The 12,500-nt window shown below is 45.1% G+C and overlaps 1 protein-coding gene across 6 annotated transcripts in view; it reads right to left on the bottom strand.

Annotated features, from left to right (window-relative positions):
* akap13 (A-kinase anchoring protein 13) overlaps positions 1–12,500 on the bottom strand; it is a 120,699-nt gene that overhangs the window by 86,260 nt on the left and 21,939 nt on the right. For all 6 annotated transcript variants that reach the window (XM_072664245.1, XM_072664247.1, XM_072664248.1 and 3 more), the window contains exon 2: positions 4,530–4,573. In XM_072664245.1, coding sequence (XP_072520346.1) covers positions 4,530–4,562 — 33 coding nt within the window. In that variant the 5' untranslated portion in view covers positions 4,563–4,573. The remainder of the gene's footprint in view (positions 1–4,529; positions 4,574–12,500) is intronic.

Here is a 12,500-nt window from a genome sequence, read left to right as displayed (position 1 = left end):
ATTAGTCAGCCATTCCCCTTAATTACAGTTTTAAGCACCATGTGTGTGTGTCTGTCTGTCTGCATGTGGGTGTGTGCGTGTGTGTGTGTGTGTGTGTGTGTGCTCCCGCGTGTGTGTGCGTGTGACATTCACGACTCATCTGCTTTTGTGCCACACACTCGCCTCTGTTTCGGAGTGTGTTCTGTGTGCTAAAGCTCGAGACAACTACAAACACAAAGTGCAAAATTACAATTATTACAGTTATCATTATTCCCTTTCAAATGATTAGTGCCATTATTAATCAGAATAATCATAATCGAGAGTTTCCAGGGGTTAAAATCGCATGTTCAAATTGATGGATGACAAAGATGAGATAACTATACTTTGCGTACGATCAGATTAAAGCATACACAGAAATACTTCTTTAATAACAATTATTAAAATTCACTATACAAACAAAAGTACTGGGACGCCTGCTAATTCAGAGTTTCTTTTTGTTGGATGATCACCACCCCACCTCAGCATCCCCAAATTCCCAACTCAGCCCAAAAGTACTGGATGGAGCTCCACCACCATCATTCCAGAGAGTTCTTCCACTGCTCCACAGCTCCTTCAATGCTGGGGGCCTTCATACCCCTCTAGCCCACGCCTGGCATTATTAGGCAGCATGGAGCCAATAGGGTCATGATGTTAATCTGCTCCAGAGAGTCCTATTCTATTGGCAGTACTTCTTCTCTACAGGGGCTAGACAAGCTACAACTTAAAGTAGCTGAAAGCAATAATTAGAAGGAGTGTCCATATACTTTTGGACAACATTAACTAAAAGCTAAGAAAACCGTAGGATAATAAATAATGCTCTTAACAGAGAGGAACCACAAGAGTATCTCTGCAGCACAGCAGCAAAAACAAAGGATCGGATCTGGATCAGATACAAGCTCAATCTTCTGGATGGGATCTGGACATCCCGAACACCCCCCCCCTTCAAGAGCACCCCCCCATCATCAACAAACTGGAAGACGTTATCAAGGGGTCCATCTCCTCACTGCTCTCTGATACAGACCTAATGAGCAACAGAAACAGCTGTGTGGACTCTCTCGCCACTCAGCCTCGAATAATCTACCTCATAACGCGCTAAGGTCATCTGAGGACACGCCAGCTGAGACACTGGGCTATATTAGAGTCCTCGTGCTCCAGTGTGGTGAAAATGGAGAAGCGTCAACACAGAACTCCTGCAGCTCCTCAGAAACCTCTGGCTGAAGATAGCAGGACGCTTTTAGACTGCAGCAGCCCAATATGGAGAGCAGGTGCTGGGGGAGGTCAAAAGCATAAACACAGCATAAACACTGCCACGAGAAGACCACCCAGCACGAAGAACCTTCAATAAGACCCTCGAACATCACACACACTGTAATCCATCAGTGTTAAACTACAATACCCACAATCCAGCACCTACACAATGTACACAATTACAACCACATGCTGCGTGAAGCTCATATGATCAAAACGATTTATTAGAAACCCCTATCTTGTGCTTCCACTCACTGGCCACTTTAGTAGAAACCCCTACCTTGTGCTTCCACTCACTGGCCACTTTATTAGAAACGCCCACCTTGTGCTTCCACTCACTGGCCACTTTATTAGAAACCCCTACCTTGTGCTTCCACTCACTGGCCACTTTAGTAGAAACACCTACCTTGTGCTTCCACTCACTGACCACTTTAGTAGAAACACCTACCTTGTGCTTCCACTCACTGGCCACTTTATTAGAAACCCCTACCTTGTGCTTCCACTCACTGGCCACTTTATTAGAAACCCCTACCTTGTGCTTCCACTCACTGGCCACTTTATTAGAAACACCTTCCTTGTGCTTCCACTCACTGGCCACTTTATTAGAAACCCCTACCTTGTGCTTCCACTCACTGGCCACTTTATTAGAAACACATACCTTGTTCTTCCTTACTGGCCACTTTATTAGAAACCCCTACCCTGTGCTTCCACTCACTGGCCACTTTATTAGAAACCCCTACCCTGTGCTTCCACTCACTGGCCACTTTATTAGAAACCCCTACCCTGTGCTTCCACTCACTGGCCACTTTATTAGAAACCCCTACCTTTGCCATTACTTTCATTCAATATAAATACTGTAAGCTGAAATATTGTAAAGGTCTGAGGTTTTACTCCTTATTTCGAGGTTTTAGATAAGAGGGTGTTTTTAATAACTGTAATATTTGTGATAGTTATTGATCATCACTGCAGTGATGATGTGTTTACATTAGAAAACAAATAAAGGACTAAGGGTTAACACAGGGAGGACGCAACACACACAGCAAAGTGAACACACTGCTCCTGCCTGGGCTCCACACTCCCTCAGAAATGCCCCCATCTGCTGCCCGACTGTTAGCTGAAGGAAGAGCAGTCTGCTGTGTAAGGTAAACAGCCGCAGTCCACTTTAATTAGCACTGAGAGAACGACGGTGTGATCAACACTGCTGACGCAGCTTCAACCAGACCCAGACATACAAACCCTCGTTCTACCAGACTGCAGAGAGAGGGAGGCAGTGGGTCGGGTCTGTGCGGGTTTTCTGTCTCTCGTATTGTTTTCCTGCTGTTCTGTGAGTCGAACGAATGTTATCAGTCCAACCACCTGCAACGTGCACATGCACATGCAAAGCAGCACGCAACAGACATGCAGCTGTAACCACAGACACACACACACACACACACACACTTATCAAGACCTGAATCATAACCTAGCTACCCTAGTCCAAACTGTAACCAAACTGTAACCAAATTTATTTATATATATATATATACACACACATACACACACACACACACACATATACACACACATATATATATATAAATAAATGCATATTTAATCCTCAAATTACTCAAAAAACCCAAAGTAAAGGTAATAATGACAAACTCGTCTATGTTGGCTGGCCAGACTACTCCCCAACAACGCCAGGCGTCCTTCTGCACTTAACACTCCTACACTACTCTTCAGTCAACTCCTCACATTCAACACTGACGCTTTTCTTAACTCTCGAGATTCAAGACGACTCCAGACCCTCTTCCTTTGTTCCCACACTGTTCCAAAAGACTTCTATAGAAGCTGAAGTATCAACTGAAGCTTTTTACTCCAGTAAAAGTGTAAAAGTACTGATTTCAGAACCACTTCAAGTAGAAAAGTAAAAGTAATGGAAGGAAAACAAAGGCTGAAAGGGGTCTATAGTGCACTACCCCCCACCCCACCCCACCCCCCCCCCAAAAAAAAAAAAACATTTCTCTAAAAGCCATAATGAGGAGAATGATCTATTAAAATGTTGATGTTAAAAATGTTGGGCTGCACTAGGCTCCTGTTTCAGCTGCAGATCTGCCCATTGAAAATGAAGCATTTCAGTAATATCAGCTCTATTAAAGGAGCGTCTCTGTGCTCTACTGAGCATCAACATGAGCTTCATGGAGGGGAAATATGAGGAGTCTAGAAGTTCTGTAAAGCTGCAGAAAGTCAGACTTCAGAGGCGTGTGATCAATAAGCTTTATTGGAATGTAAATGTGGGGCTCAGTCGGGACGTTTCACTGCAGCTCTCTTGAGTCTCTGCCACGGACACAGTCTTCATACTAGACTACAGACGTCTGCTGTGAGCTCGCTGGAGAGTGACGGGACGTGTGCAGGTGTGATGGATCTCTTATAAACCAATAGGGAGTCGGAATGGAGTCTGTTTATACTTCTCATCCAATCACGATCAGACTCTCACTTTCAGGATGGAGAGATTTATCTGGACAGGGTTTGGAGCCGGAATGAAAACAAAGGGAAATGAAATAGGAGGAACGAGGCTGTTTTTAAAATGTAAGGAGGAGAAAGTTCAGATAATTGGGTGAAAATGTGAGAAGTAGAAGTAAAAAGTCTGAAAAATAAAGAATTACTGCAGTAAAGTTTAGAGAACCAGCCTTTGCTATTTCACACCTCTGTTCCTTTGACTCCCAAACTCTTTTACCCTAAGCACTTCTCCCAATTCAGGACCATCTCCTCCTCCACCTGTTTCCTCAACACTCAAACATCTCCAGACACCCAAACTCACTCCGGCCCCATTACCTGTCTGTTCCCAGGATGCCCAGACTCTTCCCTAGACACTTTCCTTGGCATTCAAACTCCTCCACGGACACCAGACTCATTCCCTAGCCGACTCCAGATTTATCCAGCCAACACATGACGCCCTTCCACTGAGACTACACACCTGACTCTTCCTGCAACACCTGGATTCACACCTGATTAAGTCACATCATAAGACCGGTCACCTCGAACACAGAAGTACATCATATCTCTCAGCAGTGTTGCGTTATGACCTGCGTCCAGCTTCTCTTCCCACACAGTGTGTCCTGGATACTGCACTAATCTAATTAAAAACCCCTCCCACCCTGAACACACAGCCTGGCCTCTACACCATCAGCTGAACCATCAGGACTGGAAGCATTTCTGCCTCAGATTATTCCTCTTACAGCCCAACAGAAGCCAGCGAGAGCAGAGAAGGTCTGCATACTTACGTATAACGGAGCTTGCTGCGGATTCAGTTTCATGGCGTCGGCCACTGTGGAGAGACAGAGGAGAGGCAGAGGTTAGCGGCATGACGTTGCTCTGAGCAGGAGAAGCTCATTTTACTGCTCCCTTTCTCCGGGTGGGATCCCAAACCGGTGCTTGAATGCAACACAAACAACCAGGGCCGGCCCAAGCCTTTATGGGGCCCTAAGCAGATTTTCATTTGGGGTCCCCTCCACTCATCTCACCACCTCAGCACCAGATGCTTCATTATTTCATAGGGAGAGAGAGAGATTGCGCAATACGCTGAAGCACCCGGACCTTTATCCACCACCCAAGCAGCGCATATCTGCATTTGCCCAACAGTGGCAGCAGCAGCCGACAATAGGAGCTGATTAACCTAGTGTTGGTGAGCCATAAAAATAAATTAATATAATAATCACTTTTAGCTGTTTAATATCATTTCATTTTATTATTCAATGTTTTTTAAAAAAATATATTTTATCATGGTGCTCTTGGGGGCCCCCTTTGTTGTTGCAGTCCTAACTGATTTCAGATGGCATGAAAAAAATATAACAATGATACCATGAGATGAAACACTACATAATACCATCAAAAGTCGCAAAAAAACAAATAAATTAAAAAAAAATAATAATAATTAAATAAATAAATAAATAAATAAATATATAAGAGCCAGCCTCATTTCAGAGAATCCAGAAGAGCCCTACTGTGCTCAAGACACCACATCCAGGTAGCGCTGACTCACAGGTGTCGGGCCGTGTGCATCCAGCTAACCTTCATTTCCAGGCGAGGGTCTCTGAAACAGAAGCGACACCTTGCCCGAAACCCAGCCTGGGGGGGGGGTGTAATACCAACCCGGTCACTCCACTGAACTCCACGGTCAAACTCTAACGACACCAAACATCACCCTGTGACTCAGTGGAGTTCATCAGAATTCGTGACCACAAAAGGTGAAGTGAGCAGTTCACACAAAACAGCCAGCGGCAGTCCTCACACACAGTAACTCACACTCAGTAACTCACCACACACACACACACACACACAGCTCAACGGCATGACTGCACAGAGGTGCCACTCTCTGGAATGTCACACTGAGCTGCCAAGCATGGTGTCCACTTGTTAGTGGGCACAGAGTTTCACCCATCTACGAGAAAAGGGTGAGCCTGGAACCATACACTATGTGTCCAAATGTTTGTAGACACCCCTTCTAATAAACAAATTCAGCTAGTTTAGGTCACACATTCACACACACAGCTTGTCTAGTCCCTGTAGAGAAGTACTGCCAATAGAATAGGACTCTCTGGAGCAGATCAACATCATGACCCTATTGTCTCCATGCTGCCTATTAATGCCAGGCGTGGGCTAGAGGGGTATAAAGCCCCCCAGCATTGAGGAGCTGTGGAGCAGTGGAAGAACTGTGTTCTCTGGAATGATGGTGGTGGAGCTCCATCCAGTACTTTTGAATGGGAGGAGATGGGCAGTTGGGGATGATGATGATCATCATCATCCCCATCATCATCATCATCATCCAACATCCTGACCTCACTAAAGCTCTTCTTGCTGAATACAAATCAAATCCTTACAGAAATGCTGCTCCAAATTCTAGTAGAAAGTCTTCTTCTCTGGACAGTAGAGACAGATACTCCAACAGAAGCAGGATCAACTCTTTTAATACCCTTGATTTCAGAAGAGACAACGAATGAGCAGGTGTCCCAATACTTTTGTCCATCCAGCGTGCATTCAGCCTCAGGGATCAGAACATTCGCAGACAAACATTAACAATAAGAACCTAGAGCTCTCATTGCTCAGCAGGTGGTGAAACGAGCTGTAAATCATTACTGAGGTACAGAGAGTGAGAGAGAGAGAAAATGAGCAAGCGACTGGTCCAGTAATCTCTACCTGATGCTAGTAATCCACCTCCTAGGGCACTTCCCAACCACCCTAAATACCCCGAAAACCACAGCAGTCCGGGAGCAGCGTGCACTCACCCATGCATTCAAGTCAGAACCAATCTCCAACATGAAAATCCACCCGCAGCGCCTCCCGCAGGACACCACCAGTACATCCTCATCCTATTAGCCCCAGTTTTTTATTTTTTAATAACTATATCCAGCTCTTCTTCACTTCTGTTTGGTTGGAAAGTAAAATAATTGTAAACCGGACCTCCAGACCTCCAGACCTCATGTTCTTGAGGTTCTCTGCCTCATTTGCAACCAAGCTTTCTTATCAGGCTGTTCTAATCTTTGCAAGTGTGTGTGTGTGTGTGTGTGTGTGTGTGTGTGTGTGTGTTCACACTTCATTAGCTGGTGATGATGTTTACACAGCCTCTAATTAAAGCAGGGGTGGGAGTGTGGTTGTGGTCAGTCAAAACCTCGGCTCTGAAGTCCAGGTCTCCAAACAAGCCTGCAGGACTGTTACAGCGCTGGAGCTCACGTGCACTCTTTTCCCCCCCGGGTCACTCTGGAACTCAAGGTTAGGGTGAGGGTGACTTGATCACTTTACTTAGTCGAATGAAATCAATGACCAAATTAATTGGAAATTAAATGATTAGTTGATGAGGTCATCACACGTGGGTTTTTATGCCATCAGCTGCCTGGTTATGGATAAAGTTCTGACCTTAAACAGTAAATCAGCACTCTTGTTTACGCCTCTGGCTCGGGCCAGAACCCCATCAAAATAAAAGTCACTAATACAAACGAAGCAGAAACACACAATCCTTTCTGAGTGAAGCTAAAATGACCGTCTCTCCATTTAAAAAATAATAATAATACACGTCCCAAATGTAAACGTATAAATTCTTTTTTATATCAGCAGAAAAATTCATTAAAACTGTGAATCTATAAACCAACCTCAAGCTAAAGCTAAAGGTAGCGAAATGTGTCCTTCACATTAGTACACACACACACACACACACACACACACACACACACACACACACACACACACACACACACCCAGAGCGGTGGGCAACCAACAGCCTGCTGAGCCCGGGTATCGAACCCACAACCCTGTCATCAATAGCCCGGAGCTCTAACCACTGCCACTATTCACCAAGGCCCTCTCTGCTCCCCGGGCGTCACAGTAATGGCCGCCCACCGCTCCGGGCATGTGTGCCCACTGTCCACTGTGTGTGTTTTACTGGTGTGTGTGTGTGTGTGTGCGTGTGTGTGCACGGATGAGATAAAAGCAGGAGCCAAATTCCATCTGTCACAAAAAAAAGGCACAAATGGTAAAATATGGCTGTCTCGTCTTAACCGCTGAGCCACCACTGCCCACTGATATTTAAAAACTGAGCAATTCATAATCTGAATAATCCATTATTAAAAAGTCATTTGTTATGCAGGTTAGAATGAGTGTACAGAAAGAAAAAAGGAATAATAATAATAATAATAATAATAATAATAATAGAATTGTCAATAATAAAAAATCAGTAATCTGCAAATTAAAAGTTTTACAAAATTCAATATTAATTACTGTGGGATGAAAGCGTGTGGAGCTGTCCTGTAATCTGTAATAGACTTGATTATGTGGTTCCTGACCCTGTGTGACTGTTATCTAGAACATGGACAGAGCTTTATAAATGTGAGAACGTCTGCAGTATTAACGTGGCTACGGCTGAATCTGTCCTTAAAGATTCATTACTTAAGGATTAAAGGTTAACTCTATAACGCAGAGAGGTCGCGGATGCAGGACGGGCTGAGCTTGATCTCAGCTGAGAACACAGTCCTGAGATCTACAGGCTAGAGTCGGAGCGGCAGACAAACCCAGGCATCAGTAAACTGAAGGCTGACGGGAGAGGAGCTGAACTGTGGTCATGTCAGCACTGCAGCGAGAGGCCTCAGCAGGGCCGCCCAACACCACACACACTGCAGAGTCAGCACCCAGCAGTTCCCTAACCATACAAAAGAGGGGGGGGTGGGGGTGTTTATCTGCCATGTGTTTCTCTCTATTCCTGCTGAAACACAGGCTACAGATTCAAACCCAGGAAAAGTCAAAGCTGATGGCGGTTCTAGTCACAGTTAAGTCAGTTCTAGTTGAACGTGCTTTGGCTCATCTTCCTGTGTACCCGCACTGAGCACTGTCTACCCACTTCCCCTCCAGTAGGACGGATATTTCTCCAGATGTAGATGTGACGGTGGGTCAGGAGTGTACTGTAGATGTGATGGTGGGTCAGGAGCGTACTGAAGATGTGACGGTGGGTCAGGAGTGTACTGAAGATGTGACGGTGGGTCAGGAGCGTACTGAAGATGTGACGGTGGGTCAGGAGCGTACTGAAGATGTGACGGTGGGTCAGGAGCGTACTGTAGATGTGATGGTGGGTCAGTCAGGAGTGTACTGTAGATGTGACGATGGGTCAGGAGTGTACTGTAGATGTGATGGTGGGTCAGTCAGGAGCGTACTGTAGATGTGACGATGGGTCAGGAGTGTACTGTAGATGTGACGGTGGGTCAGGAGCGTACTGAAGATGTGACGGTGGGTCAGGAGCGTACTGTAGATGTGACGGTGGGTCAGTCAGGAGTGTACTGTAGATGTGACGATGGGTCAGGAGTGTACTGTAGATGTGACGATGGGTCAGTCAGGAGCGTACTGTAGATGTGATGGTGGGTCAGGAGTGTACTGTAGATGTGATGGTGGGTCAGGAGTGTACTGAAGATGTGACGGTGGGTCAGTCAGGAGTGTACTGTAGATGTGACGGTGGGTCAGTCAGGAGTGTACTGTAGATGTGATGGTGGTCAGGAGTGTACTGTAGATGTGATGGTGGGTCAGGAGTGTACTGTAGATGTGATGATGGGTCAGGAGTGTACTGTAGTTGTGATGGTGGGTCAGTCCATTACAGAAACACCCCCCCACCTTCCAGTCTGGTACAGTTAACCCCACCATGTCAAGCATCCAGACACAGGACATCAGAAATAGAAGGTCCTGATCGGGCCCAATGTGGTCCGTTGTGGTCATCTATGATGTGCAGTGTTTTGCATGTCGGGACCAAAGACAAATGCATAAATTATGTAAAGTAAATGGACATTAAAGAGGCTCCCAGACACTGGGTCTCTTGATCTCTTAGCTGAACAGAAGGGCCTCTGTCAGCCAGTCAGAGTGATAAAGAGGTAATTATATACACACACACTGACCTCATCCGGTCATGATAAACCCCCCCCTCAACTTACAAAACAAGACATTTCATATTACAATACACAATTACAGTATTAGACATTCACATTAATTAGTAATATATTCAACATAAATATTAATACTAACTACTAATAATGAAAACACTACTTTTTGCAGCAGTAATAGAGCATCTAGGAATAGTAGAAGTTGCTCTTCTGAGAAGCAGGAGTGTAACAATACTGCTGAGCACAGCACTGACGAGGCCTGGAGTTATGCAAGCTATGTTTCTGTAAACACCATAATTAAGGCAGTATTTTGGGAGCGTTTAGCCCCCTAAGAGCAGCAACAGCTACAGTGTGTGAGACCACTGAACACTTACAGCAGGAGGCCAAACTCACTAAATCAGCCACAACCACCAGGAGTTTGTCAGAGGCATTCTGATTGGCTACCCAACACACTGTCCACACTGGTTTACATCCATCAGAGAGGGTCAAAGTTCTCCTGAAGGGAGACAATAATACTTAGTAATACTCTAGTTAAACACACACACACACACACACACACACACACACACACACAAACACCTACCTGGTCACCCCACCATACCTATTAGAATGCATCCAGTCCTATCATATATATACCCACACATAAACCCCAACCGCCATACCCACCTTACCATTCCCACTCATACCCACCTAGCCCACCAGTCTACACTCATTCATGTGACCCAACCCCACCCACACCCCCATCCTGATACACTTACCCATTCACTTCCATACCCACTATAAACACACTATATCCACCCCCACACCCCCTTACATTCAACTCACCCCAAACCACTCATACCCACCCTATATACACACACCCCACTCCCACCACCCCAACCCAACCCATACTCAATCATACCTTACATCCCACTCACCTTATGCATACCCACCCAGTATCATATGCATACCCACCCAAAAACAGCCTACACCCTACTTCACCCACACCCTACCTCTTTACATCCACTTACCCCGACCATCCCACACACTCATACTTATATAGCCATAAACACACCAAGGCCACTCCACTCTGCCCTCTATTTGCAACCTCTTCCCACTCACACCCCACAATCCCACTCCCACCATCTCACCCTGTACTGTCCCACCCCATCAATCTCCATGCATATCAATTTACCAGGGAATATTCTGTTGTATTTTGTTATTGAGGTGAGCGTCTCAGTGAGGCAGAACAAACGCTCCTGACCAGGCCGAGAGGTCAGCAGGTTCAGGACCTTTCATCTGGCCAGCAGGAGAGTCGCTGCTTCAGATAAAGGTCTGGTTTAACCGCTCACAGCTGGGTTACACAGCCTCACTGATCAGACAGGGAGGGTTCGGACTTGGTCACTGACGCTCCCTCGCATTGCTTTCTGTTTGGATGAAGATTATCAGACAGTTTTCATGAATAAATTAAGCAAGCGAGTTTTTTTTGCACTCAGCAAGAGAGTGAAGAGTGTTAGTGGGGTCAGGATGTTAGACGATCACCATCCCACCTCATCCCCACCTCATGATGTTGATCTGCTCCAGAGAGTCCTTTTCTTTCGGCAGTACTTCTCTACGACTAGATAAGCTGCTTAATATAGCTGAAAACATTCATTAGAAGGGGTGTCCACAAATATGTGGACATCCAATCCTCCTTTATTGGTCTTTTACCTTCTTCTCCATCTTCACATATTATGAGTGCCTGTCTCTTAACCGTCCTTATTCTCTCTCTCTTCTATCCTCTAACCTGTAATTACGGCATCTTTAATGTCAGCTCTGCTTCTCCTCCTCCCTGTCCGTCACCCTAATGAGAGACTGTAGCTCCTCCTCCTCAGTGTGTATCACAATACCTACATTTAGAGCATTATTAATATTCACCCTAATGAGAGACTGTAGCTCCTCCTCCTCAGTGTATATCACAATACCTACATTTAGAGCGTTATTAATATTCACCCTAATGAGAGACTGTAGCTCCGCCTCCTCAGTGTGTATCACAATACCTACATTTAGAGCATTATTAATATTCACCCTAATGAGAGACTGTAGCTCCTCCTCCTCAGTGTATATCACAATACCTACATTTAGAGCGTTATTAATATTCACCCTAATGAGAGACTGTAGCTCCGCCTCCTCAGTGTATATCACAATACCTACATTTAGAGCGTTATTAATATTCACCCTAATGAGAGACTGTAGCTCCGCCTCCTCAGTGTATATCACAATACCTACATTTAGAGTTATTAATATTCACCCTAATGAGAGACTGTAGCTCCGCCTCCTCAGTGTATATCACAATACCTACATTTAGAGCGTTATTAATATTCACCCTAATGAGAGACTGTAGCTCCGCCTCCTCAGTGTGTATCACAGTACCTACATTTAGAGCGTTATTAATATTCACCCTAATGAGAGGCTGTAGCTCCGCCTCCTCAGTGTATATCACAATACCTACATTTAAAGCGTTATTAATATTCACCCTAATGAGAGACTGTAGCTCCTCCTCCTCAGTGTATATCACAATACCTACATTTAGAGCGTTATTAATATTCACCCTAATAAGAGACTGTAGCGCCGCCTCCTCAGTGTATATCACAATACCTACATTTAGAGTTATTAATATTCCCCCTAATGAGAGACTGTAGCTCTGCCTCCTCAGTGTATATCACAATACCTACATTTAGAGCGTTATTAATATTCACCCTAATGAGAGACTGTAGCTCCGCCTCCTCAGTGTATATCACAATACCTACATTTAGAGCGTTAATATTTACCCTAATGAGAGACTGTAGCTCCGCCTCCTCAGTGTATATCACAATACCTACATTA

The sequence above is a fragment of the Salminus brasiliensis genome, chromosome 19 (genome assembly GCF_030463535.1).
Source record: "Salminus brasiliensis chromosome 19, fSalBra1.hap2, whole genome shotgun sequence".
Taxonomy (NCBI): domain Eukaryota; kingdom Metazoa; phylum Chordata; class Actinopteri; order Characiformes; family Bryconidae; genus Salminus; species Salminus brasiliensis.
The sequence above is the reverse complement of the archived record's forward strand: the minus strand, read 5'-3'. Positions and strand labels throughout refer to the sequence as shown.